Genomic DNA, 27,869 nt, shown 5'->3' on the forward strand with positions numbered 1-27,869 from the left:
GACTCTTAAATGCTACGGACACAAATGGAAGAGGTTCTCTGTCTGGTGCCACGCACAGAAGATTAACCCTCTACGGATTACGGCTCCCCAAGTGCTGCCGTACCTGCTGACGCTGGCCAAAGCTGGTCTGGCACACGCGTCCATCAAGATTCACCTTGCTGCGATCTCCCGATACACCAGAACCACGGGCCGGACGTCCTTGTGGTCTCATCGTCTGGTGAAAGAGTTCATGAAGGGACTGTTCAGATCGTTCCCGCCGGTGAAGGCTCCGGCCCCGGCGTGGGAGCTCAACGTGGTGCTGACCAAACTCATGGGACCTCCGTTCGAGCCTCTGCACTCGGCCCCGTTGAAGTTTCTATCGTGGAAAACAGCTTTTCTCGTGGCCATCACCTCCGCACGACGAGTGGGAGAGATCCAGGCCCTTTCCTGCAAGGCCCCGTACTTGACTTTCCACGACACGAGGGTAGTGCTCAGGACGCACCCCTCCTTCATGCCCAAGGTACCGTCGGACTTTCATCTCAACGAACCCTTGGTGTTACCTGTGTTCTTCCCGTCGCCTTCGTCGCCGGCTGAGAGGACTTTGCACTCGCTGGATGTAGCTAGAGCGCTGAAGTTCTACGTGGACCGCACGAAAGGTTTTCGGAAGACGTCACAACTCTTTGTGAACTTTGGACCTGTCAATCAGGGGAAGGCTCTCTCGAAGGCTTCCATCGCCAGATGGCTCTCCGGCTGTATCATGTACTGTCACCGGTTGGCAAACCGACCGCTGCCTGGCCGTCCGAGAGCCCATTCCACCAGAGCGATCGCAGCTACCACGGCGTTCCTATCTGGTGTGCCCCTGCTGGACATATGCAGGGCTGCTACGTGGAGGTCGACGCACACCTTCACGAAATTCTACTGCGTCGACCGGGATTCCAGGGAGGAGTCCAGGGTCGGCCAAGCAGTGCTGCGCAACCTGTTCGCCTGAGGTGAGCCTGGTGAGGAGGTAAGATGCTTAATGTTGAGTTGATGTGATGCTTAATGTTGAGCCTTTGCCACCTCCCGTGGTTGTGCATGTGTGTACTGCTATGTATTCTTTATTCATGAGCATGTGAATCCATGCCAGACCCCATGCTGGAGAAGGAACAAGTTACTTACCTGTAACTGTTGTTCTCCAGCATGGGTCTGGCATGGATTCACATGCGAACCCTCCCGCCTACCCCTCTGCGGCTCTTCACTTGGTCATACTGCCACTTCACGTGCTTCCAAATCTGAAGATGGCTGCCAGAGGCGGTGCTTAGGTAGAGGGCAGTCATTGGCTGTGGTCAGTATGACGCAGAGACCAGTGATTGGTTATTACTACGAAAGACAGATCAGAAACGAAACTGATACTGGTTTTTTCTTTACCGAGGATTCCCAGCCTGACGACGGGGAATATTCATGAGCATGTGAATCCATGCCAGACCCATGCTGGAGAACAACAGTTACAGGTAAGTAACTTGTTCCTTATTTTATTTGAATTTATAAAGCGCCCAGCGGCCCGGAGGCATCGTGGCGCTGTTACAGAAGTTACTTAGTACAGTAGGACAGGTAATACATAGGTAGTGAAGAGGTTGATACATGTTCAGTGACAGTGTTGAGAAAGAGTTCCAAGGGTTACAGTGGAACAGGGTGGAGAAAGTAAATTTGTAAAAGGTGTTAGTTAAATAACTTTGTTTTTAGCATCTTTCTGAACACTATGAGAGATTCTTTGCTTCTTAAGTTGATAGGTAGTGCGTTCTAGGCTATTGGGGCTAATACTTCAAAGCTGGTGCCGCCAGCTTTAGCTCTGTTGAACGCTGGGACCGATAGTAGGTGGGAGTATTGGTCACGTTTAGGTCGGTGGGCTGGAGTCTGGTGTATTCTGTCTACTAGGTAGGCTGAATGTCAAGAACTGGCACATTTCATCGTGGGCTGCACCCAATCCGTACGTACATATGGTCAAGGTGCCATATCCGGGCGGCGTGATTGCGATTTATTAATATTTATCACAATCCTGTGAGCCTAACGGAAGAATAATTTTTTGTTGATCTAGAAAAATTATTGAACATCGTAATGTTGGCACTGGAACTTACTAATACTATAGTAGCAGGGGACCTAAATCTTCAGTTAATAATGTCGAGCAATCATGACAGTAATGCATCTTGTAGAAAATGGCGGTTATTGATGTCTGAAAGAAATGTTATGTGTAACGGTTCACTCTCTAGTGATATTCTGGCACAAAGCACCTGGCGGAGAGCCAAGAGTGCCTCAATCATTGATTACATTTATGTTGACCAAAAAAAGTTTAATGAAGCCATACAATTTAAGGTGCTTAAACAACTGCACTTTGACTACGAGCTATTGAGTTTCCAGTGGTCATTGGATCACTTAGCCAAGGAAACTAACAATTCGAGATGGCAGCAGTCCATAACTGTAAACAATGCTCGAACTCGATTCCGTTGGATTACACAGGCGTTAACATAATTTAATATCAATGTAGAGGGGAGGTACACTGATCCAGACACATTCAATCAACGTACACGTCCTTCCTACATCTATATCAAATCCATGCCAAGACAACGTCTCATATCTTCTTTACACGAGACACAAATTTGATATAGAAGTACAGGGCAGGAAAGCCATCTTACGAAAGGAGAAGAAAGCCAATGCAATCTCTGCAGTCCTTGACAAGAAAATGACCATTGGTGCTGCAAACTGTAGATATAGGAACTGGATACGATCTCATCAGGTACAACTAATGCAAAATGATGGAGAAGCAATGTTGTATGCCATATATAAAAAACACACAGCCCAAATTTGATCCCTAATAAACACAGCAAATTATCCAGCCCAGAAGCCGGTGCAGATAAATGGAGTTAATGAAAATGACTGGGTCACGTAGTATTCTGACATGTCTGCCTGCCCAGGCTTATTTGTAGACGAAACTGTTCTTGAGTCGGCCAATTATGACATATTGCATATCCTTGAAGAGGACATTTTCTCTTGTATTATTAAATGAAGTAATTCTCAGAAGCCTGGCCCAGATGAGTTAAACAATCACATGTTTAAGGAACATCCTACTCTATGGGCCCGGATTTTGCATAGCATCTTTGAACAAATCCTAAAGAAAAAAGCAATTGCGTCATCGTGGCGCAGCTCGGTTATAGTTCCGATATTCAAGAGAGGCGATCGGTCTAGTGAGGCCAACTATAGGCTGATCGTGCTTCTTGATGCGCCAGGGAAAATATTCTCTAAATTCATTCTCCAACGGGATCCATTTCAAACTGTATTTATTCCAGGGCTTGGCACACATGTGAACTTGCTGACGTTAATTACCATTATCTCCCATCATGCTACCATAAAGCAACCACTGTATTTAGTGTTCGTGGACCTACGAGCAGCCTTCGATTCGATTGCAAGACAGTTACTGTTTAAAAAATTGATCCGTCAGGGGTGTCCAGCGTACATACTCTCATTTATTAGGGATCTACACTCAGGGAATATTATACAAGTGAGATTGTCATCAGAGGCAAATTGATTCAGCCAATCGAGACACATAGAGGGCTGAGGCAGGGGTGCACCCTGGCCTCAACGCACTTCAATTTTTTCATTTCAGATCTAGGAGAGTCATTTCTCAACATCATTACTGACTCTCCTAAACTGGGCAACAAGACGGTTACATCACTGATATATGCAGATGATGTAGTCTTAATATCGAAAACACCTAGAGGCTTGCAGAGGCTATTGGATGTTTTAGCGACGTATGTCCAGGAACATCTCACCATAAACCTGGGCAAAACAAAGGTGTTGATGAAGTGTAACATAGCAAACAAACATAAGATGAAAAAACTAACCTGGTCCTTAATGGGTGTGGAATTAGAATGCGTACAACGTTACACCTGTTTAGGTGTGGTTATTGCAAATCAGGGGGACGCTGAAGTCCACAGACACACTCTAGAGGAGAAGTTGTTAACTTCTTTTGCTCAAGCTAAGATACTTCAAGCAAAATATGGCAAATTTACCACCAGCCCCGCCATTACCTATTATCTCCAAAAGGTTAATCCCATTCTCCTGTATGCATCGGAAACCAAACCTGTACTTGCGGAGAAGATGTGGGTCAAACTAGAGGGCCGATATCGACGTAGTATTTTACAACTGCCTTCATGTGTTCCAACTGTTTGGATTCTGAATGAACTTGGGTTGATTTCGCTATATGCCAGATATTTGTGGCAATTAGTTGCCTTGTTAGGAAACGCTTACTGGCCCTGGAGTCAACCATGGTGTTGGGAGTGTTGTCCAACTAGGTTTTTTCCTCTAAAGACAAATGGATTTCTAAATGGCTGTTGCAGACATTTCACTGTTGTTACTCATACAAAACCCTATGAGAGTGAAACCAAAATGGTTTCAGAGCGATTGGATACGTACTAAAGCCTAGTGTGAATCCTATCGTGATTTCAAGGACAATCCATTCATAGGCAAAAGATAAAGTAATCCAGAGGGCTATGTATTGAAACAGTTCTCTTCGTCACACAGAGGTGACTTTTTGCGCCTGCAATTTAATCTTTGGCCGCCCAAGGATGTGTTGGCGAAACGGAAAGTAATAACGCAAACTGAGAATGTGTGTCGATTTTGTAAGCAGTTTGCATAGAAAGAGACTTTGCAACATCTAATGGTTGAGTGTGTTGCCTTGGCAGATCAAAGGTCTAGATATTTGAGGCACACAACAGCTGGTTATGGGGAGATAACGCCATACTTTTGTGGCTGACGATTTATTCTGGTTTTTCTATACCTGTGAGAATAAAAGCCATTGCTTTTTTGTATGACTTGAAACTTAAAGTCCTAAATACACAATATTAGCTTATTTCAACTATATGAAGATTTTATATGTGAGCTTGAAAGTTGAGCATGAGTATGTACTTTTGTTTTAGAGTAAGAGAATTTTGATGAAGAGTCGTTCCTTTCTTTATCTTTTAGAGATGAAATTCCTTGTTGTGTATTTTTCACCCTAAATTATGAAAGTCCACTGATTATGTACATTTTGTTAAATTTGTTTTTATATTGTAAAGTTGATCTAATTCAGCTAAATCAATTAAAAAAATGTTTAAAAAAGAAATCAATAATGTGGCTTTTGTAGCCAAAGGTCCTTTGTCAGTTACTGTATAGTTTTCTGATCAATTCCCTAGTAAAACTGCCTCGTGGGATAGCTCTCCTTAGAATAAGATGGCAGTTCAAGTGTGACCAAGTCACATTTGAGAGGCTATTTTATGGGTACCAGAAGCCTCTGGGGGCCAATGTAAGCAACCCATGGCGTCAAGCTACGCCTGGAGGTGTTACAGGGTGGATCCCTGACATCCTCTCTTCTGTTCCCAGCCTGCTGTGTAAAAGAGCCCCAATGGATGTGATAGATTGTGCTTGGAGACAAGTTGAGGACAATGGCAAGGACATGCCCCGGTTTGTGGGATCAAAATACAGGCTACAGCACAGTTCAAAGAAGCAAGCAGGGTGTCTCACGAGCCGGCCCACCTTAGGGCACACAGTAGAGCAGTCAAATGGCTTCTGAACAAGCTTGCTGCCCCTACCTAAATTTACCACACACAAGAAACGGTTGTAATAACAGGTGGCTCATGAACTGCACTGAGATAGGAGCACCGAGGGGGAGACCTATGCAGTGGTTGAGGAGGCTAGGTAGCGTAGCGGTGTGGCTGCAAAGAAAGACCGCCTGGCCTCATTATGGTAGTGACAGACTTTAAGCCCTCAACTGGCACTCCCTCTTCAATCAGACAATTGCTAAACACAGCAGTAAAGGAAAGCCCCATCACATGAGTACACCAATAGAGAGGGGAACACTTAGCGGGGAGGTGGACCTATAGAGCCATGACCAATCCTAAAACCGAAGACTGATTGCTAACTATCCCAAATAATCCCAGTGATTATTGGTGAGATTATAGAGAGACTAAAAGAGGCAGAGTGAGTGTTGGAACTGAGATAAGAAGAGGTATTCCAGAGGTGTAGAGCAAGGGAAAAAAGTAGATAGAAACTTTCTACTGAGAATTGCAGCTAAATCCTTGTCCAGATTTGGGCAAGACAGAAAGCACATTCCTTAGTCTGCTCAGGTCTATAGCCCATATCCTGGCAGGTTCCAAGGAGAGGTCAGTGTGCTCGGGTGCTATACCTAACCTTTGAATGAGTGACCTGGATTTAGCCACCAGGGGTATATATTCCTGGAACTGTCTTTGTGTAGTTTAGAAAAGCGGACTTGTTCTAGGACACTATGACCTTTATAGTAGGAGGCCCTCATGCTTGTTTTGTTCTTCCTCCATGCTGCCAACTTTGGACAAAGGAGTACTCATGTTTTCTAGTTGTACTCCATAGTCCTGTGAGGCATTCATCCTACCATTACCTTCCACGCCCAAGGGGGAAAAGTACCCCATTGGCCTGGCTTAGCCGGACAGGCGATAGTCCAGAGACTTTATCTAGAGATCCCCACAAAGATGCTTTGTTCCTCCTCATCCGGTTTTTACTTTTTTCATAGGGCAGCCAAGTTGCCCATCTCATTCTGTTACGCTTCCCATAGGCGTGTATCCCACCCATCCTTGAGCATGAATTAAATGTGTACAACAATATTTCAGGGTGCTAGGTGTTCTGTTTTTCACCTATCATGACACAGGTTATATGATTGCACTTAATAAATGCATGTTGGCGTTACATAAGCCAGCAATGATGGTCATGTAATTGCATATCATGAGCATAAGGTAACATTCCCAGCACATAAGACGTCTGTACAAGGCCTGTGGTGGCACTTCATAGGCATATGCTGTTTGTAACCAGGCATGTATGGCATTTAACAGGCATATGCTAACTCTTTATGTAGAGACTCCTATAATTTATAGCTAACAGATGAATTGCATATTTTGGTAGGTGTTTAATCATTTCACTGGAAAGAATTATGTCAAAGTTAAGGTTCACTGAATAGCAAAATGCCTCTGCTGGATGAGTATAGAAAAGTACACCTTTGGTGAAAAACTTAATTTGAGGGGACATTAAGATTCCAAAGATTCCAATTCATAACCCCAAAAACCTACAGATTGATTGTTTTGCTGTACGCTACTTGAAAACAGTATTTGTATGTCTTAGTATTCTCACTGTTACATTTCTGTTTAAAGGTATGTGTCACTATGCTTGCATTTTTCATCATGTATTCAATTCATGACGCATCTGCATTATTCCTTTGAACAAACGTTTCACTTTCTTTGATTGTTCTCCTGTTCATTTCAGATTAGAGCCAAAACAGAGCTGCTATTGTCAGCGGAAGCTGCTAAGGCTGCACAAAGAGCAGACCTTCAGAATCATTTGGACACCGCTCAGAATGCACTACAAGATAAACAGCAGGTAAAGTGTCGCAAATCCAGGTGATTTTTAAGAAATTTGTTGTGAAAATGTGACTTTATATATTTATCCCAACTATTGCAGCTGGCTCCCAAACCATTGGGTTAACAACCGTTATGGTATGGTATTGTTTATTTATATAGCGCCTATACAGAGGCTAGTGTTTCAAAGCGCTCAAGGAGGGTGGGAAACATGGGGGAAAAAAACTAGCGCTCAGAGTTATTCATACTCCAGTAAACTAAAGCCAACAAGGCTTCTATGAGAGGCTCAGAATCCACATCGAAAGGAAACAATATTGAAAAATTGTAAAACCTAGGCTGAAGCTCCCTCATAAAATATATTTTACAGTTTTTCCATCATGGTAGATTTTATTTTTAGAGGCTATCCAGACTATTATCTTCGTTATTTAGAATGCACTTTTACTTCTGCTTACTTTCCCTCTTTTTATAACTAGAAGCATAGTCAATGGGGCCTTGTCAAGGCAGTGGAATAAACCGGTGGCTCACAACTTAGGAAATGCAGTTCCGTCATTCATTTACAGAGTAAATGTGCCATGAAGACTGCAACACATGATTTAGTAAAATCAAATAAAACGGGAATAAGCAACTCCAGCTTGTCGAAGGACCTTAGTCGTTCAGCCCACCACACTTTCCTTTGGCTTCTTCACTTGGCAGTCAAAACAGTAATTCACAATCTTTGGGGTTTATGGGCCCCAACACTTTTGTTGTCTCTTGTATATGTTTGTCCCTTTGCTCCTTTTGTCATGAAGCTGTTCTCCCTGACAATCAGTTCCTCCAGCTAGTGCTAGAGAGTTCCCTTGTCGGACACACAAGTTCCAAGTTTGTACGGTGCTGCACCTGACCTCATTAGTACTGTGCGTGGCAAGGCACAGACCTCAGGGTGTTTACTGACTCGACTTAAGTCTCTGCAAGAACTTTTGTGGCAGGTTCCCTGATCAACCCTTACCTCTTGACTCTGGCACTCACCCCTTATTTTAGCTTCCCTCTCTTACCCTTCACCTCCAATGCACTTTCTTCTACCTCCTTGATGCCCTGAAATGATCTGGCCCTCTTCACCTCTAAACTTTGCCTCCAGCTCCTCCTTACTCTTTCCAGCATGTCCTCTCTCTAGTCCTCCCCCTGCCGTTTCCAATCATCTGCCCTATTCTCATGCCTCTCATCTTCTTTATCCTCTTTCAGGATCTGATGTCCTATTCTCTTAGTTCTTTCCCTCCTCGTCCTTTTATGTCTACCTTCTCTCTACCTTCCCCTGCTCCTATTAGTATTTGCTCTCCTCTTCTCTCCACTCTCTCCAATCCCCTTCTGTTCCTTCTACAGCACTTCTCTCCCCCTCTTTGTAAGGTTTCAATGCTTTTCCACAAATGTCCTCCTTTCCTTCTGTCACTCAACTCTTTCCACTGCATTCTAATGTTTCACTATCTTTCCCCCCCAAACCTCCCCTTTCCTCTGTCACTCTTTCCCTCCTCCACCTTCTTCTGATGTTTGACTGTCTTTAATCCACCCTGGACTCTGCACACTATCTGCTCTTAGCCAACCTATTTTCTGTGTATTAGGTTCCTCTGATCTTTCCTACTTTCCTCTATTGATTTTTCTTCCTCCATCTACGTCATCCGTGCCTTCACTCCTCTTTTACTAATCTTCCACATGTTCCTTCCTTCAACGACCTTTCCCACACCTTACATACTCCCCTGGGACTCATGGTACCCATAGAGTGCTGGAGGGGTTGCTTAGCTTCCCCTGAGTGAGTATAAACACTCATGTAACAGTAAAATGTTACCCTTTCCTACTTTAAATGGCTGGTGGCAGTGGTTTAGATCAAATTACCATGATTCTTCCGGCCCGCTAACAACGGTAGCTAAAAATCGGGTCAGCCATGTTTTTCAATATGGCACCCAAGACCTATCTGTAAAAACAGACTCCGGTCATCTTTTTTCGCCATTTCTTTTAGGAACGGTCCTTGTTGTGTTTGTCTCTGCGCGCCAAACCATGTTTGGTCCCTTTGTTCGTTGGCCTTTGGCGGGCTTCAGTGCTGAAGCCCTCCTCTGGTGCCTGAGTGTCTGGGGTGGACAGGATGTGATGGATGGCGCCCGAAACTCCCTTTGCTTAGTCTCCTAGGATACCTGAATGCACTCTGGCATGATTGGCTGGCTGGCTGTCCGGCAAGGACAGCCACCCTACTGTGAATGACCGACAGGCTGGAATGAATGGGGGGAAAACTGTTTAAAAGCAGGTCTCTGGGACTTGGAAAGCAGAGTCGACCACTGGAACGAAAGAACCGATGACAAGCTGAAGGAAGAGGACTGCTGCAACTCCTGGACGACTGGTGAAGCCCTGCTGCAGGTCCGTATTGCCTGAAACTCCAATCAACAGAGAAGCTCTTCTAGGTTATCTTCTTCCCTTGAGTTTGGTGGGAACAACCAACTCGCAAGCCACCTGGACACCATCCCCATCTGGTCGAATTTTCATCGGGGTGCTGTTGAAAACCGGATAGCCAGAGGGAAGGAAACCAGCTTGTGGACTTTAAGGCACTCGCACCTTAAACCGACGTCTTGCTACAGCTTTTGGCCTCATCCCTGGGCAGTGCAGGAACCTCCCGACGTCGTCCTTGTCCCCACGACTGAAGCTCAGGAACAGCGAGATCTGCTCGAACTGGCAGGGACAACTGCCTCTGCTACAGCTTTCTTCATTGACAAGGTACTGTGCAAACACGGTCCGGTAATCTTTTCGGCCATCGAGAAAGTGCGTGAAACCTTCCTCAACTACGAAAGCTTGTCCTTCCCTTAAAATTCGTCAAATTTTTCGCCTAGCCAAATTCTTCTAATCTCTGTGGCAAAGACTTAACCGTTACTTACCAGAACTGTGCTATCCTATACAAAAGACTCTGAACCATTGACTTTGGCCCAGGCCTATTGAGAAGAATTGCTGGTTGTATTTAACTGAAACCCGTTACCCTGCCTATGAATGTATTTGGGCTGTCTTTTCTTATAACCTTGTCCTTTTATCCCTTTATTAAGTATCTGAAGTACCATTTTGCTCCCACTTCCTTTTGGAGCTAAACTTGTTCAGTTACTTACCGGTTGTATTTTTGTGTTTTATTAGTGTGTGATATTGAGCTGCTTATGCTAGTGTAATGTTTTCTAACTGACTGAGTAAATAAATGTATATTCTTTTACCAAGAAACCTTGAGTAAGTGTATATTTGATTCACTATTTGTTGGTCCTTTGTGTAACTTGTTCTACTGCTCACTTAAACTCTTGAGATAAATCTGGCTGCTCAGCCATCGCTACCACTTTACTGTGTAGTACAGGCTTGTACCAAAGGTGAAATTATGCTTACACTTGTAGTCTTAATTGCCTGTAGGGTACTGCAGGTGATTCTGCCTAACAGCCTGAAACGCCCCCACCCACCCCATGCCCCTGTGAGTGTGCCTGAACCCCCATGTTCCCCCGTGAGTGTGCCTGAAACCCCCCCGCCCACCCCATGCCCCCCGTGAGTGTGCCTGAACCCCCCCACCCACTTCATGCCCCCCGTGAGTGTTCCATGAACCCCCCACCCACCCCATGCCCCTCGTGAGTGTGACTGAACATCCCCCCACCCACCCCATGCCCCTCCGTGAGTGTGCCTGAACCCACCGACCCCACCCAAACACCCACCCCCCCATGCCCCTCCATGAGTGTGCCTGAACCCCCCCCCCCTACACCCCAGGCATAGTAATCGTAGCCGCCATTCTTTTCCATCATATTGCCCTCTCCACCCCCTACCTCCCCTTGTCTTTTTAGACTGCCAGTACCCCAATTGCCGTTAGTCATAGTAATTCGTAGCCACCTGTCTGTCTTAGGCACCTGCCCCCTCCTCCCACCCCCACTTTTCTCCTTCACCCCTCTGCCTGTCTCTCAACCACCTTTTCCTCTCTCCTCCTCTTCCCCAGTCTCTTTTGTCTTTTAGCACTTACTTCTATCATCGTCCCTTGACCTCTGATAGCAGCTTGTCTTTCCCCCCTCCCTCCTTTTTTCTCCTCCCCCTCCCGCCAGCACTATTCTAAATCGTCTTCTGACCTATTATTATAGTTGCTTGTTGTTCCTCTACTCCCTCACTCCACTTCCCCCTTCCTTCCCCTCCTTTTGTTATTCATGCACTACTTCAATTGTGGTCAGGCATAGTAATGTTACTGCTGGTTTTTGTCTAATTCCTCCCTCCCACTGTTCTCCTTAATTGTTCCTTGCACTTGCACTATCTGAAATGTCATCAGGCTGATTACGATTGTTTTTTTTCACATTTTAATTGTTTCAAGGACTTGTAAGAATGTAATTGTATTCTCCCTTGTTGCCGCCCCCCTTGAAGCGCTTTGAAACACATTGTGTATAGGCGCTATACAAATAAACAATCAATTCAATTCAGTTGAATGGTTTTACTAAACCCTTAGTTGGACTTCACAAAAACTGTCCTAACACGTTTGAACGTATACTGCCTCCCATTGCAAGAAAATGCAAACTGTGCCTGACATTCGTCAGCAATCGGTACGGTAAAGAAGGAATTAGCTAAATCCAACACCACATACCAAGTGCCCTCAAATTTCTGTAAGTTTTCTCCCAAAGTGTTAGGGAGAATTCTCTGTTTAGGCTGAATTTCCCTACCTAGTGAGTCCCCCAGCAGCTTTGCTGGATTTCTGGGGTTTCTTTTTTTCTCCTGCCAAGAGTGAGACTCTTTTACCCTCCCTCTTGGACATGTTGAAGTGTGTTTTCTTGGTTAAACCTTGTGTTGAATGGGCTATGGGGTCTTTTACTCCATAGGGCCTCATGTATTTTTGTGATGTGGGTTACACAGCACCCTCTGTGCCGTGACCCAGGGGTGTCCTAGGGACTCCCCAACATAGACTCCATACCCTGGGACTGACTACTGTCTCCCAGGGCATGTAAAGTCACCAAAGACTTTGCTAGTCTTGAATCCTGAACAGAACCAGTACAAACCATCATATTGTGGACGTACTGGCTGGGGCAATTCGATTGCCCCAGGGTCTGTTAGTCGAGGGGGCACGTCTCCGTCCCCCCTGATCGAGTTTTGGCTGGTGGCAGTGGAAACTACTTTTTATATTCGACCGCGAATATTTCCCTATGGGATTTCCCATTGTTTTAGGCTAACACATTTAATTATTTATTTACGGTAGCCTTAAACATACCGCCGGTTTATATATTTATTATTATAACTCCGGTTGGGACTTTTTGCCAAAACTTGATTCTAAAATGGCGTTGGCGTTCGCCTCTGTAACTCTGACCCAAAGTGGAGCCCTTTGTTCCACTTTTGGCGGGCTTCTCCACAGAAGCCCTCCAAAGTGGTGCCACTCTGTCTGGGGTACTTAGGAGGGGTGGAGGGGGATTTAGGCACCCTGGACTGAGTTACCTTGGTAACTCAAGTCGCACTCCGTCCTGATTGGCCCAAGTGGTGAGCCGGCCGGCTCACCACTTAGCATGTTTGAGTGACAGCTAGGCTGGGTGAATGGGGGTTTGCTGCATAAAAGCAGGGCTTTGGGGACTGGAACTTCAGAAGTCGCCACAGGACCAAGAATCCGACGAGGGAAGAGCTGAGCCGACCTGCTTGGACGACACCACCCGGTGGAGCCCTGCTGAACCGTCTCACCACTTTTCCCGACGACCGAGGAGAACTCTTAACGGAGAACTGGTTGTTCCCTTGACTGGTGGGGACAACCAGTTTTCACCTTCTTTCCGCTTCTCGAGGTATCTCGTGGCCGCCTTGCCAGTGCCAAGCACCCCGGCAACCGGAACCCCACCACTTTTACCCCAGCCACGAAAGTCGGTACAACCCTTTAACCGGAGGACTCCGCGGCTGGTTTCTTCCCGGGCAGTGCAACGACCCTCTTCTTCTGCTCTTCAGCGAGAACTTCTTCTCCCCTGACCGACGTCGAGCCTTGCTGCCACTGCCTGGAACAACTGCCACCGCTGGAGGATCCTTTCCGCTTAAGGTACCGTGTTCCGCCTGGCTTCCCTTGCCACCGACTGTACGGGGTAGATTTAGCCCCCGGCTTTCGAACCTGGGAGTGCCTGGAACACCCTGGCTAAACTTTCTAAGCCACTCTAAACTCTTTCTAACTCTTTGCAAGACTTTGAATCCCTAATAACAGTGTGATCTTGGGCACATTTTCGCTCCGGCTACTCTAAGAGTGGGCCCTGCCTAGTGACTTTTGCTCTCCTGTGACTTTGTGCTTCTTTGAGCCTATTGCAAGTGTTCTGGACCTTAGAGTGGTGTGTTTAACCCATTTCTGTTTCTTTCTATCCCTTTCTTGAACCTACTAGAGTGTCATCTAACGTTAAGCGCTCACCTCTGTTTTAATTATGTGGTGTTAACCTAGAGTTGTCTAGATAGGAGTAAGGGTTGAAACTGCTTTCATTATAACTGTGTTTGAAGTGTTTTTACTATATCTTGCTAGAGTGATTTCAACTTATGTGTGTTTGATAAATAAATAACTATATACTTTTGAAACCAAGCTCTGGTCAGTGTTTGCTTGTGCTATTGTGCCTTGGTACATATTGTGTATACTTTGCATACTGCCTAACTCTTCTTGAGGGAAGTCTGACTGCTCAGCCACAGCTACCAGGTAAATCTGGGTGGTGCAGACTGCTACCAAGTGGGTTTACTGCTATACCTGTAGTCTTAAATCTTTTGCAGTGGTCCCCAAGGGAACTGCACAGGTTTCTGCCTAACACAAGGTTACCGCATTCAGTACCGCCGATACTAGCGGAGGAGTGTGTTTATTTAACTCGTGATAATCAACTGTCATTCTGTAGCTACCGTCTGATTTTTAACGGGCCAGGTTGGATTGTCCCATGCCGTGGTTACTGGACGCAATACACCGGCTTCCACATATTCTTTGTTGGTTTCTGAAATTTCCTTCTGACCCCCGGGATTTCGATATTGTTTCATGGCATTTTTAATTGTCTGACAATCACGGGTGTACAAGTGAAAGCACTCCAAACTGATAGTTTAGCTCCTAATGCTAATCCTAAAGGGTCAACCCTTCTAAAATATAAAATCCAATAATGTATTCAGGAAGGGAACAATTAACACCTGATATGTGTCTGCTTATATTACCAATTTTCATATCCATTTTTTTGGACAGCAGGGGTCTCCTTGCCCCCTAATCCAGTGATCGTAATATGTCTTCCCTTAAATCTTAAAGGATTTCCATATATCAATGAAGCCCCCGCCCCGATATCAATTAAGGCTCGAACCTCTTTTGTGTTTCCCGATTGCCAAAATAATTTCAGTTTTACATGAGGCCGTCTGTCCACCTTAAGGTAGGCCGTTGTTATCCGGGTTTGACCCCCATCCTATTCGTACTCGGAGTGCATGTATTTTGATTCCCTTTCTACCATTGCACTCACCATCTTCCTTAAGTCTGCATATGTTGGCTGGGAAGGTGCGGACCTTTTGGGAGATTCATTGTCTCCCCCCTCTGGAGGGGATCCAAAAGGATCCTCCTCCTTTGGCTTATGCACTTCCTGCCGTTTCACTTGTTTGTAACGCTTCTTCCCATCTAGGCCCCATTTTTTTTTATATCTGATACATTTCCTGCCTTTCAATCCCATCAATATCTTCCTACGGTACACCATCTTTCAGTAGAGCTAGAAACATATCCTTTCTGGATATGCGAGAGTCTCGGCTATCAAACCTCTTCCCAGGACTGCGTCTTTCATTTCGCCCCTCCCTCTCTCGCTCTCTAGGTCAATCCTCTGGTTTTTCTCTTTTTCCTAGATCTGCCAATTGCCTAATAGCATCCACCAACTCATCTGTTATTTTACCAGTCGTTCTCACTAATAGGGTCATCATAATGTTTTTATATGCTGGAAGGGCAGTTCGAATAAGGGTATTTCTAGTAGAAACTGATAGGTTTACCAACCTCATGTGTTCTGGAGTTTCTACATGAAGGGCTTCTTTCTTGGCATGTTCCCTTACTCTTTGAATAGCCTCTTTCAGTGTGTACCATTTTTTCTCTCTTCAGTCGGCCAATCTGACGTAAGTAATCGGATACTTGTGGTTACACCCCTGTGCTGCCAATTGTAAGAGAGACATTTGCCCCTCTTCCCAGTTTGCTTCACGAGGAGGGCCTGCATGTAGGGTCTCCCGTATCTGGACTTCCTGTGTCAAGGGTAGGAACCTGACGGAATCTGTTGCATCTACCAGATGACCCGCTGCCCCTCCGTCTAATAGTCTAACCATACAGGCTTACAAAGATTCACTGCCCTCTCTTTCAATCGGTTAATGATCTCCCCAATCTCTTGTTGTGAGTAATCCTCGAGTGTGGTTATATCCACCACTCCTCCCCTAGGATTCATTGGATTACGACCCATCCTTCTACATACCATCGGTTTAACCGTTCCCTTTTCGGCCAGGTTCTGGCTTGGATACAACCTCTGGCTCGGAACCACTTTCAGTACTAGTAATATCGACTACATCTCCATCCCACTGCTCTGGTTCCCAATCCACCCGTGCGGACACACTCACAGTTTCCACCTTACAAGAGTTGACCCTGCCTTGTCTTTTCCGATATTTGTAGCGAGCAACCCTCACCACAGCTCGCTCGGCTACTGCTTGATATTTGTCAGCCTTATCATGATACAATTTCATTTGGAGCTGCTGCATAAACACAATCTGTTTTTCAGCAGCCAACTCCTTCTGCAGTCTTTTGACATTCGCCTGTAATTCAACATTCTGTTGATGCATCTTCCGAAAAGCATGCAAGAGAATCCAACCCCTTCTTCCTAGAGCCGAATACTCTTTCCCCTTCTCCACTGACACCTGTTGCAGGCATTTTGCCCCTTCGTCCGGACTCGCCTCTCCTATACTTGTGTCCCAGGTTTCGCTCAACCCCGCACCACATGCCCAAGTTTGTGCGACTTTATCATACGGACTCTTAGTCCACCCTGCGATAGCCACCTCAGGACAGTCTACGCCTGCGTAGCTTCCTTTTTCCTAAATAGGGAACTCATGTATCAAATGGATGTTTCACTTCCTTATAGTTCATACCTCAATAAACACACACCCTTTTTAAAAAACAAAATGTTGCCGTTCAGAGTCCAAAACTTTAAATTACATTTTTTGCAGGCTCCTTTGACATCAATAGCACAAAGACCCTGCTCATAGCGCCAACATGTTTTGCTTTTGCTTGGCCACATTGGGAGAACTTTAGACTTACCTTTCCCCTGCCCCTGGCAAAACAAGTTATTGGACTCAGACAGGCAAAAATTACACATAGACCATTAGTTATGGTAAAAAATGTAAATGGCTTGTTAGAGGACCTTTATTCACTCCTTCTATATGGACACATCATACACAAAATAAACATATAGTTATAGTTAGCATCACTGTTATCAATGTTGCAGAAGACACCTTTATCTTGGCTACTACAACACTGCTTAGTTCCAGAACAGGTAGGCGAAGGGATTGCGCGTAATAACAGGGTCTGGAGCGCAGTGTCCTCCCTCTCACCGAGACTGCATCACCCGGGGGGGGGGGGTCCAGATTCTAACTGCTAACCACAGCGGAAAAACCTCTTCTCTTTATGGGGGCATGTCCCTGCCCTTCTCAGTTATGACTGCCCTCGGCCGAAGAGCAGATCACAAGTGGAAGGGGGCAAAGAGTGAAAAAACCAGCTAGAAGTGGAAAAACCCCAGCTTCCCTCTCCTCACATTCTCCCAGAACCCCTTATCAGTGTCACGGCTCGCTCCCTTCGCTCCTGTTCCCGCCACTTGGGGGCATGTTTTGGGGTTTATTCCCTACTGGACATTTCCTCCGAACCTTATGCTACAGTGTCCTGATGAATTGGGAGCGCTAAAACTTTATTTCCCATATTACTTCCCTTCCGGATCCATTCCAGGTTTTTGGCAGCCAGCATGCTACTTTAATCAAATGACTATGCTTCCCAGAATGCCTGGCTCACTGCTTCACCTCCTCCCTTGCAGGACAAGGCTGGGTGGAGGATAGGCAACACCTGTGGCTGCAGGTGCAGCAGGCGGCACGCCTGAGGGGTGTGCTCGTTAAGCAGCTTTAAAATCCTCAGTTTGCTTCAGTCCAGCGCTGGTCACTGTTGCTGTGTTCCTGTTGTAACTGGTCCCTTGTTCCTAGCTTTTGTGCCTAGTACCTAGTTCCTGTTCCTTGTTCCTAGCTTTTGTGCCTAGTGCCCAGTTCCTGTTTCTTGTTCCTCTGCCCTGGATTTTGGATTCTTGTGCTTAATTGATTTCTGCTCACTGGATTTCCCTTTCTGTCTTCCTCTGTCTGCAGGCAGCCTGTCTCTGTGCTTTGCCCTTTGATGCTGCCCAATTCGCCTGTGTTTTCTGTTTCTTTGTTGCTGTCCTTTGCTACTGAAAAACCTGATGCTTTAGTCTTTCCCTTTATAGATTTAGCTTCCTGCCTCAAGGTTTCCTTTTGTGATATCATTTTCCCTGCTCCTGATCCTTACTTTCTATTGGGATCCATTCCATGTTTTCCATCTCACTTCTGCATTCATTTCCCATGGATTATTAGGTGTGGGTGTTATTGTAACTAGTCCCAGTGTAAATGCCCTTTTGTTTCCTCACTATTTTATATCACTATTTCTGCTCGCCCCTTGACTAGGGTCTTATGTATTTAGTTTCCTCCACCCATTGCTGTTATAGCCTTCAGGGTTCCTGTTTGATCAATTGGGTTCGTGAGTTTACTGACATTCAAGTGGTCTTTCCGGTCCTCGCGAGTACAGTTTCTAAGTTCCTTATTCTGTATCATCCAGAGTGTCAGCTCACAGATCCTGTCCTTGCTTGCCCTCTACGTGGGTTTAGCGCTGTCAGTATCTGTAATAGCATAGTGGGTAAGGAGTTTGCCGACTTTCCTTTCAGTCATAAGGAGGTTCTAAGTGCTTACCCCACATTCCTTTTCATATATAGGTATTATTGTTTCTCCTGGGTTTTAGTATACACAAGTCTTGGGTTTTGTATGCACATATTTAGATTCAAAGTTGTACACTGTGAGATTCCGTGCACATTGCCTTCTTTCTTTCTTAACAATCACTGCACCTGCAGAGCGCTTCGACTCCCTCTCTCTAGCTCGTCCTTCAGCGGACAATGCAATAACTATTCTCCACAGTAAGTCCACTCAGCAACAATATTTATGTGACCTTGCTTTGCCTTCGCTGCCAGGATGCACGTTTACTGAGCCCACAAAAACATAGGATTTCATTACAGTGATGGGAGATGAATGTCCAAGATGGCTGCGCACCGGCGCCATGTTTTAGCTTGCGTTTCGCCTAAGCATTACATGCGTCCACGTTTACCCATACCTAGACGACTGATTTGTGCGCGGTCCATATGTACCACTAGCAATGCAACACACCGAGGATACCATACAGTGTTTGACATCCCTGGGGTTCGCGATGAACTTTGCAAAGTTATCCTTACATCCTGCTCAGAACTCACTATCTTTGGGCTCATGTCGTGACACTCAAGACTGTGTCGCCATGCCTTTAGAGGAAAGGGTGAAGACGATACTGAACAAGGTCCAATAGATTTCTTGTCTGCCTATCGCATCAGTCCGCTCCCTCAAGTCCCTCCTGTGAATGATGTCCTCTGGAATCCCATTGATCCCTCACTGCAGGCTCCAAATGAGACCACTTCAGGACTTCGTATACACCCATTGGTGACAAATAACGGGGAACTAGGAAGACCGGCTTCGCCAGACGCCATCCTTCCCCCAAGCTCGCCAATGTGGGAGTCGCCGTCTCAATCTCACCTAGGGAGCCCTTTTTCTTCTTCCAGCACATCAAGTCACAGTGACCACGGATGCCTCGCTGGAGTTGTGTGGAGCCCACATGGGAGAGTTCCACACCAGATGGCAATGTCCTGGAGTTGAGGGCAGTGTTCTGGGCCCTGAAACCTTTCAGACCGCAGCTGCAGAACCAGGTGGTGCCCATCTTCACCAACAAAACCACCACCATGTTCTATATCCGTAAACGATGGAGGATCTGCTCTCCGGTACTGTCTGCGAGGCACAGGCGCTGTGGAAATGGGTGAACTCGCACAAAATATTTCTAACTCCCTTCTATCTGCCAGGAATGCACAAAACTATTGTGGATTCGTTCAGCAGGAAACTCTGGTTGTTCCATGAGTGGGAACTTCACCCGCGCCAGATTCTGTTTCTTCTCCAATTGGGGAAGTCTGGAGATCGACCTGTTTGCTACAGTGACCAACAGGAAATCCCCAAGTTTGCGGGTCGGTTTCACGAAGAGGGTAGCCTGGGGGACACATTTTCATTCCAGTGGCAGGAATTGTTCCTGTACACTTCCCCCCCCCCCCAATGCACCAGCTACCTCAAGTTCAGAGTTCACTGAAACTGAAGCTGCAATATGATCCTAGTTGCCCCAGCCTGACCGCAAATTTGGTACTCAGATTTATTGCACCCATCAGTGGCTCCATGCATCAGAAGCCTGAAGATTATCTTCATCAAGGATCGGCACCACAGGTGCATTTACTGTCTTCATCCTAACCACAATGCGGACAGATGTCCAATTGCCAGTCCTTCTTGAAGACCGAATAGGACCACCATCAGAGGTTGGTAGTATGGATCGAGGAAGGGAAGGCCACTGGCATGGCCTCCGGGGGTACTCTTCCAGAGCCAGCAGATCCAAGGCGTGCACTCCATCTAGTAAGAAGAGGTTGCGGTGCTCATTAGTGAAGATCCAAAAGAAGACGAAATCACATGCTTCATTGCCTTCCTCGTCAGCGGATGCTGGACCCAGTTCAGGGGAAGCCAGTCACTCGTGCCGTCGACGGTTAGCCTAACGGCTGGTGGGCTTTCTCCATCTACGAGAAAGTCACTGGCGCCAAGCACAGATCGTCAATGGATCTGTCATAGGTTCCACTGTTGCCGATGCGAGCCTCGTCAATGACTTCATCCACCAAGACCGTCGACCGATGACTCAGTCTACGAAGTCTGCTCTGCCGTCAATGGCTGCGACGCCAAGAGGTTCGTCCACGACTGTCACCTTTCTCCAGGATAGGGTCTGGCATGGATTCACATGCTCATGAATATTGCCCGTCGTCAGGCTGGGAATCCTCTGTAAAGAAAAAATCAGTATCCGTTTCGTTTCTGAACTGCCTTTCTTAGTAGTAACCAATCACTGATCTCTGGGTCATACTGCCCACAGTCAATGACTCTCCTCTCCCTAAGCCCCTCCCCTGGCAGCCATCCTCAGATTTTTACCGCACGTTCAAGTGTTGGGAGTCCTCGTGCTTTAGCTCTCGAGCTTTGCTGCGTTTTCGCCCTTTTTTCAAAGAGATTTTCTCATTTTTCTGTTAAACAGAGCCTCAAGCGCCACCGTTTCTCCATCCGATCAATGGGGACATGTTTCGGATTTTCTACGCCCCTCAAGGGTGAAGTTTTCGTCAAGTTACGCTTCTTGAAGGAGTCCAGAAGTTTCTGAGGCCTACCCGGACATGGCCCAGGAGAAAGGAAGCTCAACGCCCGGAAAGCTGTTCAGGGTTTGTCCTGGATGCCAGCTACAGAATGTGTTCAAGGAGGACGAGCATTCGAAATGCCTCTACTGCCTTCATGAGGACAAAACGCACGTGGAGAAGGACTGTGCGTTTTGCGGGAACATGCCGGAGCGGACCATGAAGGATCGACATCTTCGCCTCTCCAACTGGCTGGAAGGAAAGAGCCCGTCAGGTGAGAAGAAGAAGACCGAGTGGTCTTCTAAGTCCTGTGAGGGCGCCCCGGCGACGGGGGCCCAACAGAAGGCAAAGCACCGTGAGTCCGTGGGCACCGGGAGGCCCGAACGGTCGAGCTCCTCAGCTGCCAGGCAGGACGCACCCTCTCCGGCGCCATCAACCACGAGCCAACGCTCTGGCTCGGGGAAGAGGAAAGCCGAGAACCCGGCGAAGCTTCTGGAGAGGCCCCGGTTGGGCCCGAAGGATCCAGCAGAGGGGGAGCGAGGCGGTGACAAGGCCATAGGCCAACAGAAGGTGTTGAAGGCCTTGATTCACCCGGCTATGCCTCTATCGAGGAAGTCGCGGCGGCCCTGATGCAGCCTGTGGAGGCTATATCAGTGGAGGTGACCTCGGGGCCCAGAGTTTCCCTGCCACCGCGGAGGGAAGCCTCTTTCAGGCCCATCGAGAAGACCCCCGTGAAAACCCTGGCGGACAAAGAAGGGGGCGGTGACCATCGTGGATATGGACACAGCCTCCAAGGAGAGGAGCTGGTTGAAGTCTTGGAGGGCCTCGACGAGGGCGTTGAAGAGGCCCGGTCCCACGGGAAGGATCCCGACGAAGAGGACGACGAGAGACCCGGCGGCGCCAGCGAGGTTCCAAGTCAATCGTCGCACCCGTCGCTTCCGGAGCCGCAGGACAACTTGGCGGCCATTCTTTTGGCAATACAATCCTTATGTACGGAGATAAGGATGAGATTGCCCCTTCCACCGATGGAGGAGCTGGAGCCAGGCCCGACGGAGGAGCTAGAACCAGCCCCGTCGGGAAGCCCCCCCAAGCAAGAGGAGACGGACCCCGCCTTTTCAGCTCTCTCGGCCTGCCCAACCTTTCCCCCATCCCCCGTCCCTGGGGATGACACGGGAACGGACACGGCCACAACGGGCACGGATGACGACGGCGGTGACGACGGGACGGATCTCCCATCGCCTCCGACTCGGGCCTCCCCGCCCGACGAGATTGGGTCCTTACACGCTTTGATTGCCAGGGCATCCAAGCTTTTCCAGCTCTGCCCCAAAGAGAAGAAGGAGGGGATGTTAGGGAGAATTCTCTGTTAGGTTGAATTTCTTAACCTAGTGAGCCCCCCAGCAGCTTTGCTGGATTTTTGGGGTTTATTTTTTTATCTCCTGCCAAGAGTGAAACTCTTTTACCCTCACTCTTGGACATGATTTGAGTGTGTTTCTTTGACTCTAGATGTGTTTAATGGGCTATGGGGTCTTTTACTCCATAGGGCTTCATGTGTTTTTGTGATGTGTGTTACACAGCACCCTCCGTGTAGTAACACAGGGGTGTCATAGTGACCCCCCAGTATAGACTACATACCCTGGGACTGACTACCGTCTCCCAGGGCATGTAAAGTCACCATTGACTTTACTAGTCTCAAATTCTGAACAGAATCAGTACAAACCATCATATTGTGTACTTACTGGCCGGGGCAATTCGATTGCCGAGGGGGCACGTCTCCGTCCCCCCTGATCGAGTTTTGGCTGGTGGCAGTGGATACTACACTTTATATTCGACCGCGAATATATCCCAATGGGATTTCCCATTGTTCGAGGCTACCAACTTTAATTATTTAATTCCCATAGCCTCGGAACATACCGCTGGTTTATTTATTTAATATTAACTCTCCGGTTGGTATTTTTTGCCAGAACTCTGTTCTAAAATGGCATTTGTGTTCGCTTCTGTGACTCCAACCCAAGTTGAGCCCTTTGTTCCACTTTTTTGCGGGCTTCTCCACAGAAGCCCTCCAAAGTGGTGCCTCTCTGTCTGGGGTACTTAGGAGGGGTGGAGGGGGATTTAGGCACCCTGGACTGAGTTGCCTAGGCAACTCAAGTCGTACTCCGTCCTGATTGGCCCAAGTGGTGAGCTGGCCGGCTCACCACTTAGCATGTTTGAGTGACAGCTAGGCTGAGTGAATGGGGGTTTTCTGCATAAAAGCAGGGCTTTGGGGACTGGAACTTCAGAAGTCACCACAGGACCTAAGAATCCGATGAGGGAGAAGCTGAGCCAACCTGCTACGACGACACCACCGGTGGAACCCTGCTGAACCGTCTCACCACTTTTCCCAACGACAGAGGAGATCTCCAGCCCGGAGAGTCTTCTTCCTTCGACTTTTGGGGATAACCAGTCTGCTTCCTTTTTCGCTTCCTGGAGCATCTCGTGGCCGCCTTGCCTGTGCCAAGCACCCCGGCAACCGGGATACCACGGTTTACCACTAATGCGAATCAAAGGGTAGTACCTTCAACCGGAAAACTCTGCGGCTGGTTTCTTCCCTGGCAGTGCAACGACCTTCATCTTTCCTCCACGTCGAGATCTCCTCTTTCTCTGGACGAAGCCGTGACTTGCACCCGCTGCCAGGAACAACTGCCCCCGCTGGAGGATCCTTTCCACATAAGGTACCGTGTTCCGCCTGGCTTCCCTTGCAACCAACTGTACGTGGTAGATTTAGCCCCCGGCTTTCAACCCTGGGTTAGCCTGGGACACCCTGGCTAAACTTTTCTGAGCCTAACTAAAACCTTTCTGAACTCCCTGAAAGACTTTTTAAGCCTGTTGTCATTGTGTGATCTTGGGTGCATTTGTGTCCTGCTCTCTCCAAGAGTGGGCCCGGCCTATGGACTTTGGCTCACAAGTAACTTTTGACTTTCCTGCCTTGCTTAAGAGTTCCTAAGTATTAGTGTGGTATTTTCCTACATTCTGCCTTTTTCCCTCCCTTTTTTCGTTAACTTATTGCTTTTCCCCTTCCTTTCCCTTGGGGTGGTTATCACGTTTTATTGCCTCGGCTATGGAGAGGACACCCTTTAGGTTTTGCCCGCTTTGCAAGGGCAAGTTTACTTGGAAGGACAAGCATTCACAGTGTAACCGCTGCTTGCCCCTCGATCACAAGGAGGAAGGTTGCACGGCTTGTCGGCTTCTTAAGCCGAAGACTCTAAAAGACCGTAGGGTCAAGAGGTGGGCGGCCTACGCTATGTCGAAGGCCGACGCTCCACCCACCGTCGCTACCTCCGACAGTGACGAGGAACGTGACACCACGACCTCCGCTACGGAAGTCGAAAACCCCCCTAGAGAGCGCACACGCGCTTCGTCGTCTGTCCCCGGCCCCGACGGGCTCGGCTCACGCCCTGCTTATGGGGATGAACACCCCGGCGACATTGACGCACACGAGACCACACATAAGCACACAACCCATGGCTTCTCTTTGCCGAAGGCAAAGAGAGCATCAGCGCCCAAGGAGACGCAGGTTTCACCGGCGGCCTCCTCGGACCGTTCGGGTTCGAAGCCCCTCTCGCAACCGCAGCCGCGACCAGCAACTGGGCTTTCGGCAAATAAGGGCGCCGCCCCCAAATCGTCGGCCGGAGCGCATCAGCAGAAAGCGCATGCCGCCGTAGAGCGTTCGACACCCATAACGTCGAAACCACAGCTCTCTGCTGACAAACGAGTCGCTGAGAGCTTGGCGAGGATCGTGGTAGCCGACGCCCACAAGCGTACGCCGAAAGACACGTCGAGCGCTACGCAAAGGTCGAAAGACATGCCGAAAACACAGGGACGATCTCCTTCAGTCGAAGGGATTCCCAGCACACCTGAAGGCTTTTCGGAGGGCGACGGGACACTTTCCTCGACATTGTGGGAGAGGTCGAGCCGTTTTCAGCTACAAGACACCAATTTTCCCCCACTAGACCGCTCAGGGGTACCCCATGAAACCATGGAAAGGCTCCATCTCTGCATGGAAAGAATGGAGAGGTTTATGAATGCCCAAAACCCTCCCACTCCAAAGAGAATAAGAGAAGGGCCTCAGGAGGACCCCAGGGCAAAAAATCCAAGATTAGTCAATCCCCACCAGGACACAGCCTTAGACTTCCATAGTGTGTATGACCTCACTGAGGAAGAACATTATTTTGAGGAGGAGGATGATTTTATGGACGAGGAAGAGGGACGGAACCAGGAGGAAGGTCTGGAAGACAGCCCAGACTTGGTAGGAGAAGGCTTCGGAGAAAATCCAGAAGAAGGACCTTCTCACCCCTGGCAATCCCCATCAATATATTCCGACACTGATGTCCTGAACCTAAATCCTCCTGACAATTCACCTGTTAGAAACACTTCTCCCATTGACGATCAACCCACATTTAATGCCCTGTTGCGCAGAGCAGCAGCACACTTCGAACTGGACACTGGGGAGCTCTCCCCTGAATTAGACTTTGTAGAAAGGGTAATTAAGGAGAAACCCCCGGTCAGTCAGACAATTCCCCTCCTCGCTTCAGTGAAGAGAAGAATCATCCCTTCGCTGTCCACACCCGCACTAATCAGAGGGGTCAATCCTAGAATTGAAAAACTTTTCACTCCTTCACCCTCAGACCCGCTGTACATCAGGGGACATTCCATTCCGGATTCCCTGGTAGTAACCAACACAAGAAAGAGGGCAGGGGTACCACTTTCCGCCAGTGAGGCACCACCTGACAAGGAGGGCAAGCGGTTATATGCCCTTGCAAAAAGAGTTACATCCTCGGCCGCCTTTTCGGCAAGAATTGCCAACAACAATTCTTTGCTCGCTAGCTATGCGGACGCGCAGTGGGCCAAACTGCGCAAAGACACCGAAGAAGCGCCGGAACCATTACGTACACGCCTGCTTTCAACTATTGGCGAAAGAACCCAGGTCAACCAGAGTATTGTAAAGAGCTCTCTGGATGCGGCAGAAACTGCGGGATGTTCCCTAATTCAGGGAATAGTCCTAAAACGACACGTATGGCTGCGCAACTCAGGGTTCAAACCGGAGACACAGGCGTCTTTAATAAATAAACCTGTTGAAGACTCAAACCTCTTCGGGAAAGCGGTGGATGAGGCTCTGGAGATGGCTAAAAAAGAGTTCGATACTATCAAAACTCTTGACCAAATCTCTAAGCCCTCTACCAGGCGCAGCTATGGCAACAAACGCTTTTTTCGTGGCCAACGCCAACAACAAATCCAGCAGCAACAGTACCCTGCCACCAATTTCCAGACCAATAGTGGCCAGTACAGCCAAAGAGGACAGCGCCGGGGCAAAGGAAGAGGGCGAGGGTCCACCCCCAGAGGTTCCCAAGCCCCTAACAACACCAAGTGACGCGAAGATTCGCGTCCCCTCCCATGCAACACTGGTCGGGGGCCGGATTAAATCCTTTCTTCCAGCATGGGAGGGTATAACGTCAGACCGCTGGGTACTTTCCACCGTAGCCCACGGATACTGCATCGAATTCAACAGTTCCCCAACATACAAACCCCCGAGGGGACGACGCATGTCACCGGAACATCTTGCCATCCTTCTACAAGAAGTACAACAACTGCTGGAAAAAAGAGCCATAGAGGTCGTGCCTCTATCTCAGGTAACGGAAGGCATTTATTCAGTGTACTTCCTTGTACCCAAAAAGGATCTAACCATGCGCCCTGTATTAGATCTGCGCCCAGCGAACAAGTTCATCAAACCCCAAAAGTTTCGTATGGTGACCCTACAGGAAGTAATCCCACTGCTATCACAGGGAGATTACATGACAACATTGGACATGAAAGATGCATACTTTCATATTTTAATGTTGCCAGCGCACAGAAAATACCTCCGGTTCATGATAGAGGGCAAACACTACCAGTTCAGAGTGCTACCCTTCGGCATAGCATCAGCACCGAGGGTATTCACGAAGGTACTGGCAGTGGCAGCGGCCCACCTGCGCAGGTTGTCCATCCCAGTTTACCCTTACCTCGACGACTGGCTCATAACAGGGGATTCTTACGAAACATGCTTCTCCAATGCCCAAAAGACTGTAGACCTTTTGTTCCAGTTGGGCTTCTCCATCAACGAAAAGAAGTCCAGCCTAGACCCCAGCCAAATCAAACAATTCCTAGGGGCTCTAATTCAAACAAAGGACGGCCTCGTCTTCCCCTCCAAAGAGAGGGTCCAAAACATGTGGTTTCAGATCCCTCAATATGTGACCGGTCGAGAGGTGACGGTACGCAAAGCAATGCGCTTGCTAGGCATGATGGCGTCGTGTATTTATTTGGTACCTCACGCGCGCCTGCCCCATGCGCCCAATGCAGGAGTGGCTCAACAGCCAGTGGTGTCAGGCCAGCGGACTATGGGACGACCTAGTGGTGGTCTCGCAGGCCTTAGTTCTCTCGCTACGGTGGTGGACAAAAGAAAACCTAGAAAAAGGGAAACCCTTTGCCACACCCGCGGCGGAAGCCACTCTAACCACAGACGCATCCCTCACAGGATGGGGGGGCTCACCTATCCCATCAAACTGCTCACGGGGAGTGGACTCACCGTGCCTCTGCTGGATGACATCTGGGACGAGGGACTCGCCCTTCTCAAGAACCCATCTACAACGCCTGCTAAGAGGGATCGGTGCAAGAAGTAGTACCAGGTCCCCGATGCAGCCCCCCTGTGCCTTAGGGCGCAACCGACCCTTGACGTGGTCGTCTCAGCGGCAGCCAAGAAGAAAACGGGGGAGGGGGCATCAGCCTCAACACCAACTTCCCCGCCGGACGGCGAAGGAAAGAAGCTGGATGCGATGGGACGACGAGTTATCTTGTCGGCGGCAACAACGCCCTTGCGATCGTGGCCCGCTATGACAGGGAATTGTGGTACAAGATCGCCCCCCTGTTGGACTTCCTACCGGACGACAAGAGGGCAGAGGCCCTGGAGATCTTGCAGGAAGGTGAGGTGATGTCAGACCACGCCATAACTGTGGCAACTGAC

The 27,869-nt window shown here is 48.1% G+C and overlaps 1 protein-coding gene across 4 annotated transcripts in view; it reads left to right on the forward strand.

Annotated features, from left to right (window-relative positions):
* EEA1 (early endosome antigen 1) overlaps positions 1 to 27,869 on the forward strand; it is a 1,786,886-nt gene that overhangs the window by 886,078 nt on the left and 872,939 nt on the right. For all 4 annotated transcript variants that reach the window (XM_069629072.1, XM_069629073.1, XM_069629075.1 and 1 more), the window contains one exon: positions 7,276 to 7,389. In XM_069629072.1, the coding sequence (XP_069485173.1) occupies positions 7,276 to 7,389 (114 nt within the window). The remainder of the gene's footprint in view (positions 1 to 7,275; positions 7,390 to 27,869) is intronic.

This window comes from Ambystoma mexicanum, chromosome 12 (assembly GCF_040938575.1).
Source record: "Ambystoma mexicanum isolate Mex_15411 chromosome 12, UKY_AmexF1_1, whole genome shotgun sequence".
NCBI classification, from domain to species: Eukaryota; Metazoa; Chordata; class Amphibia; order Caudata; family Ambystomatidae; genus Ambystoma; species Ambystoma mexicanum.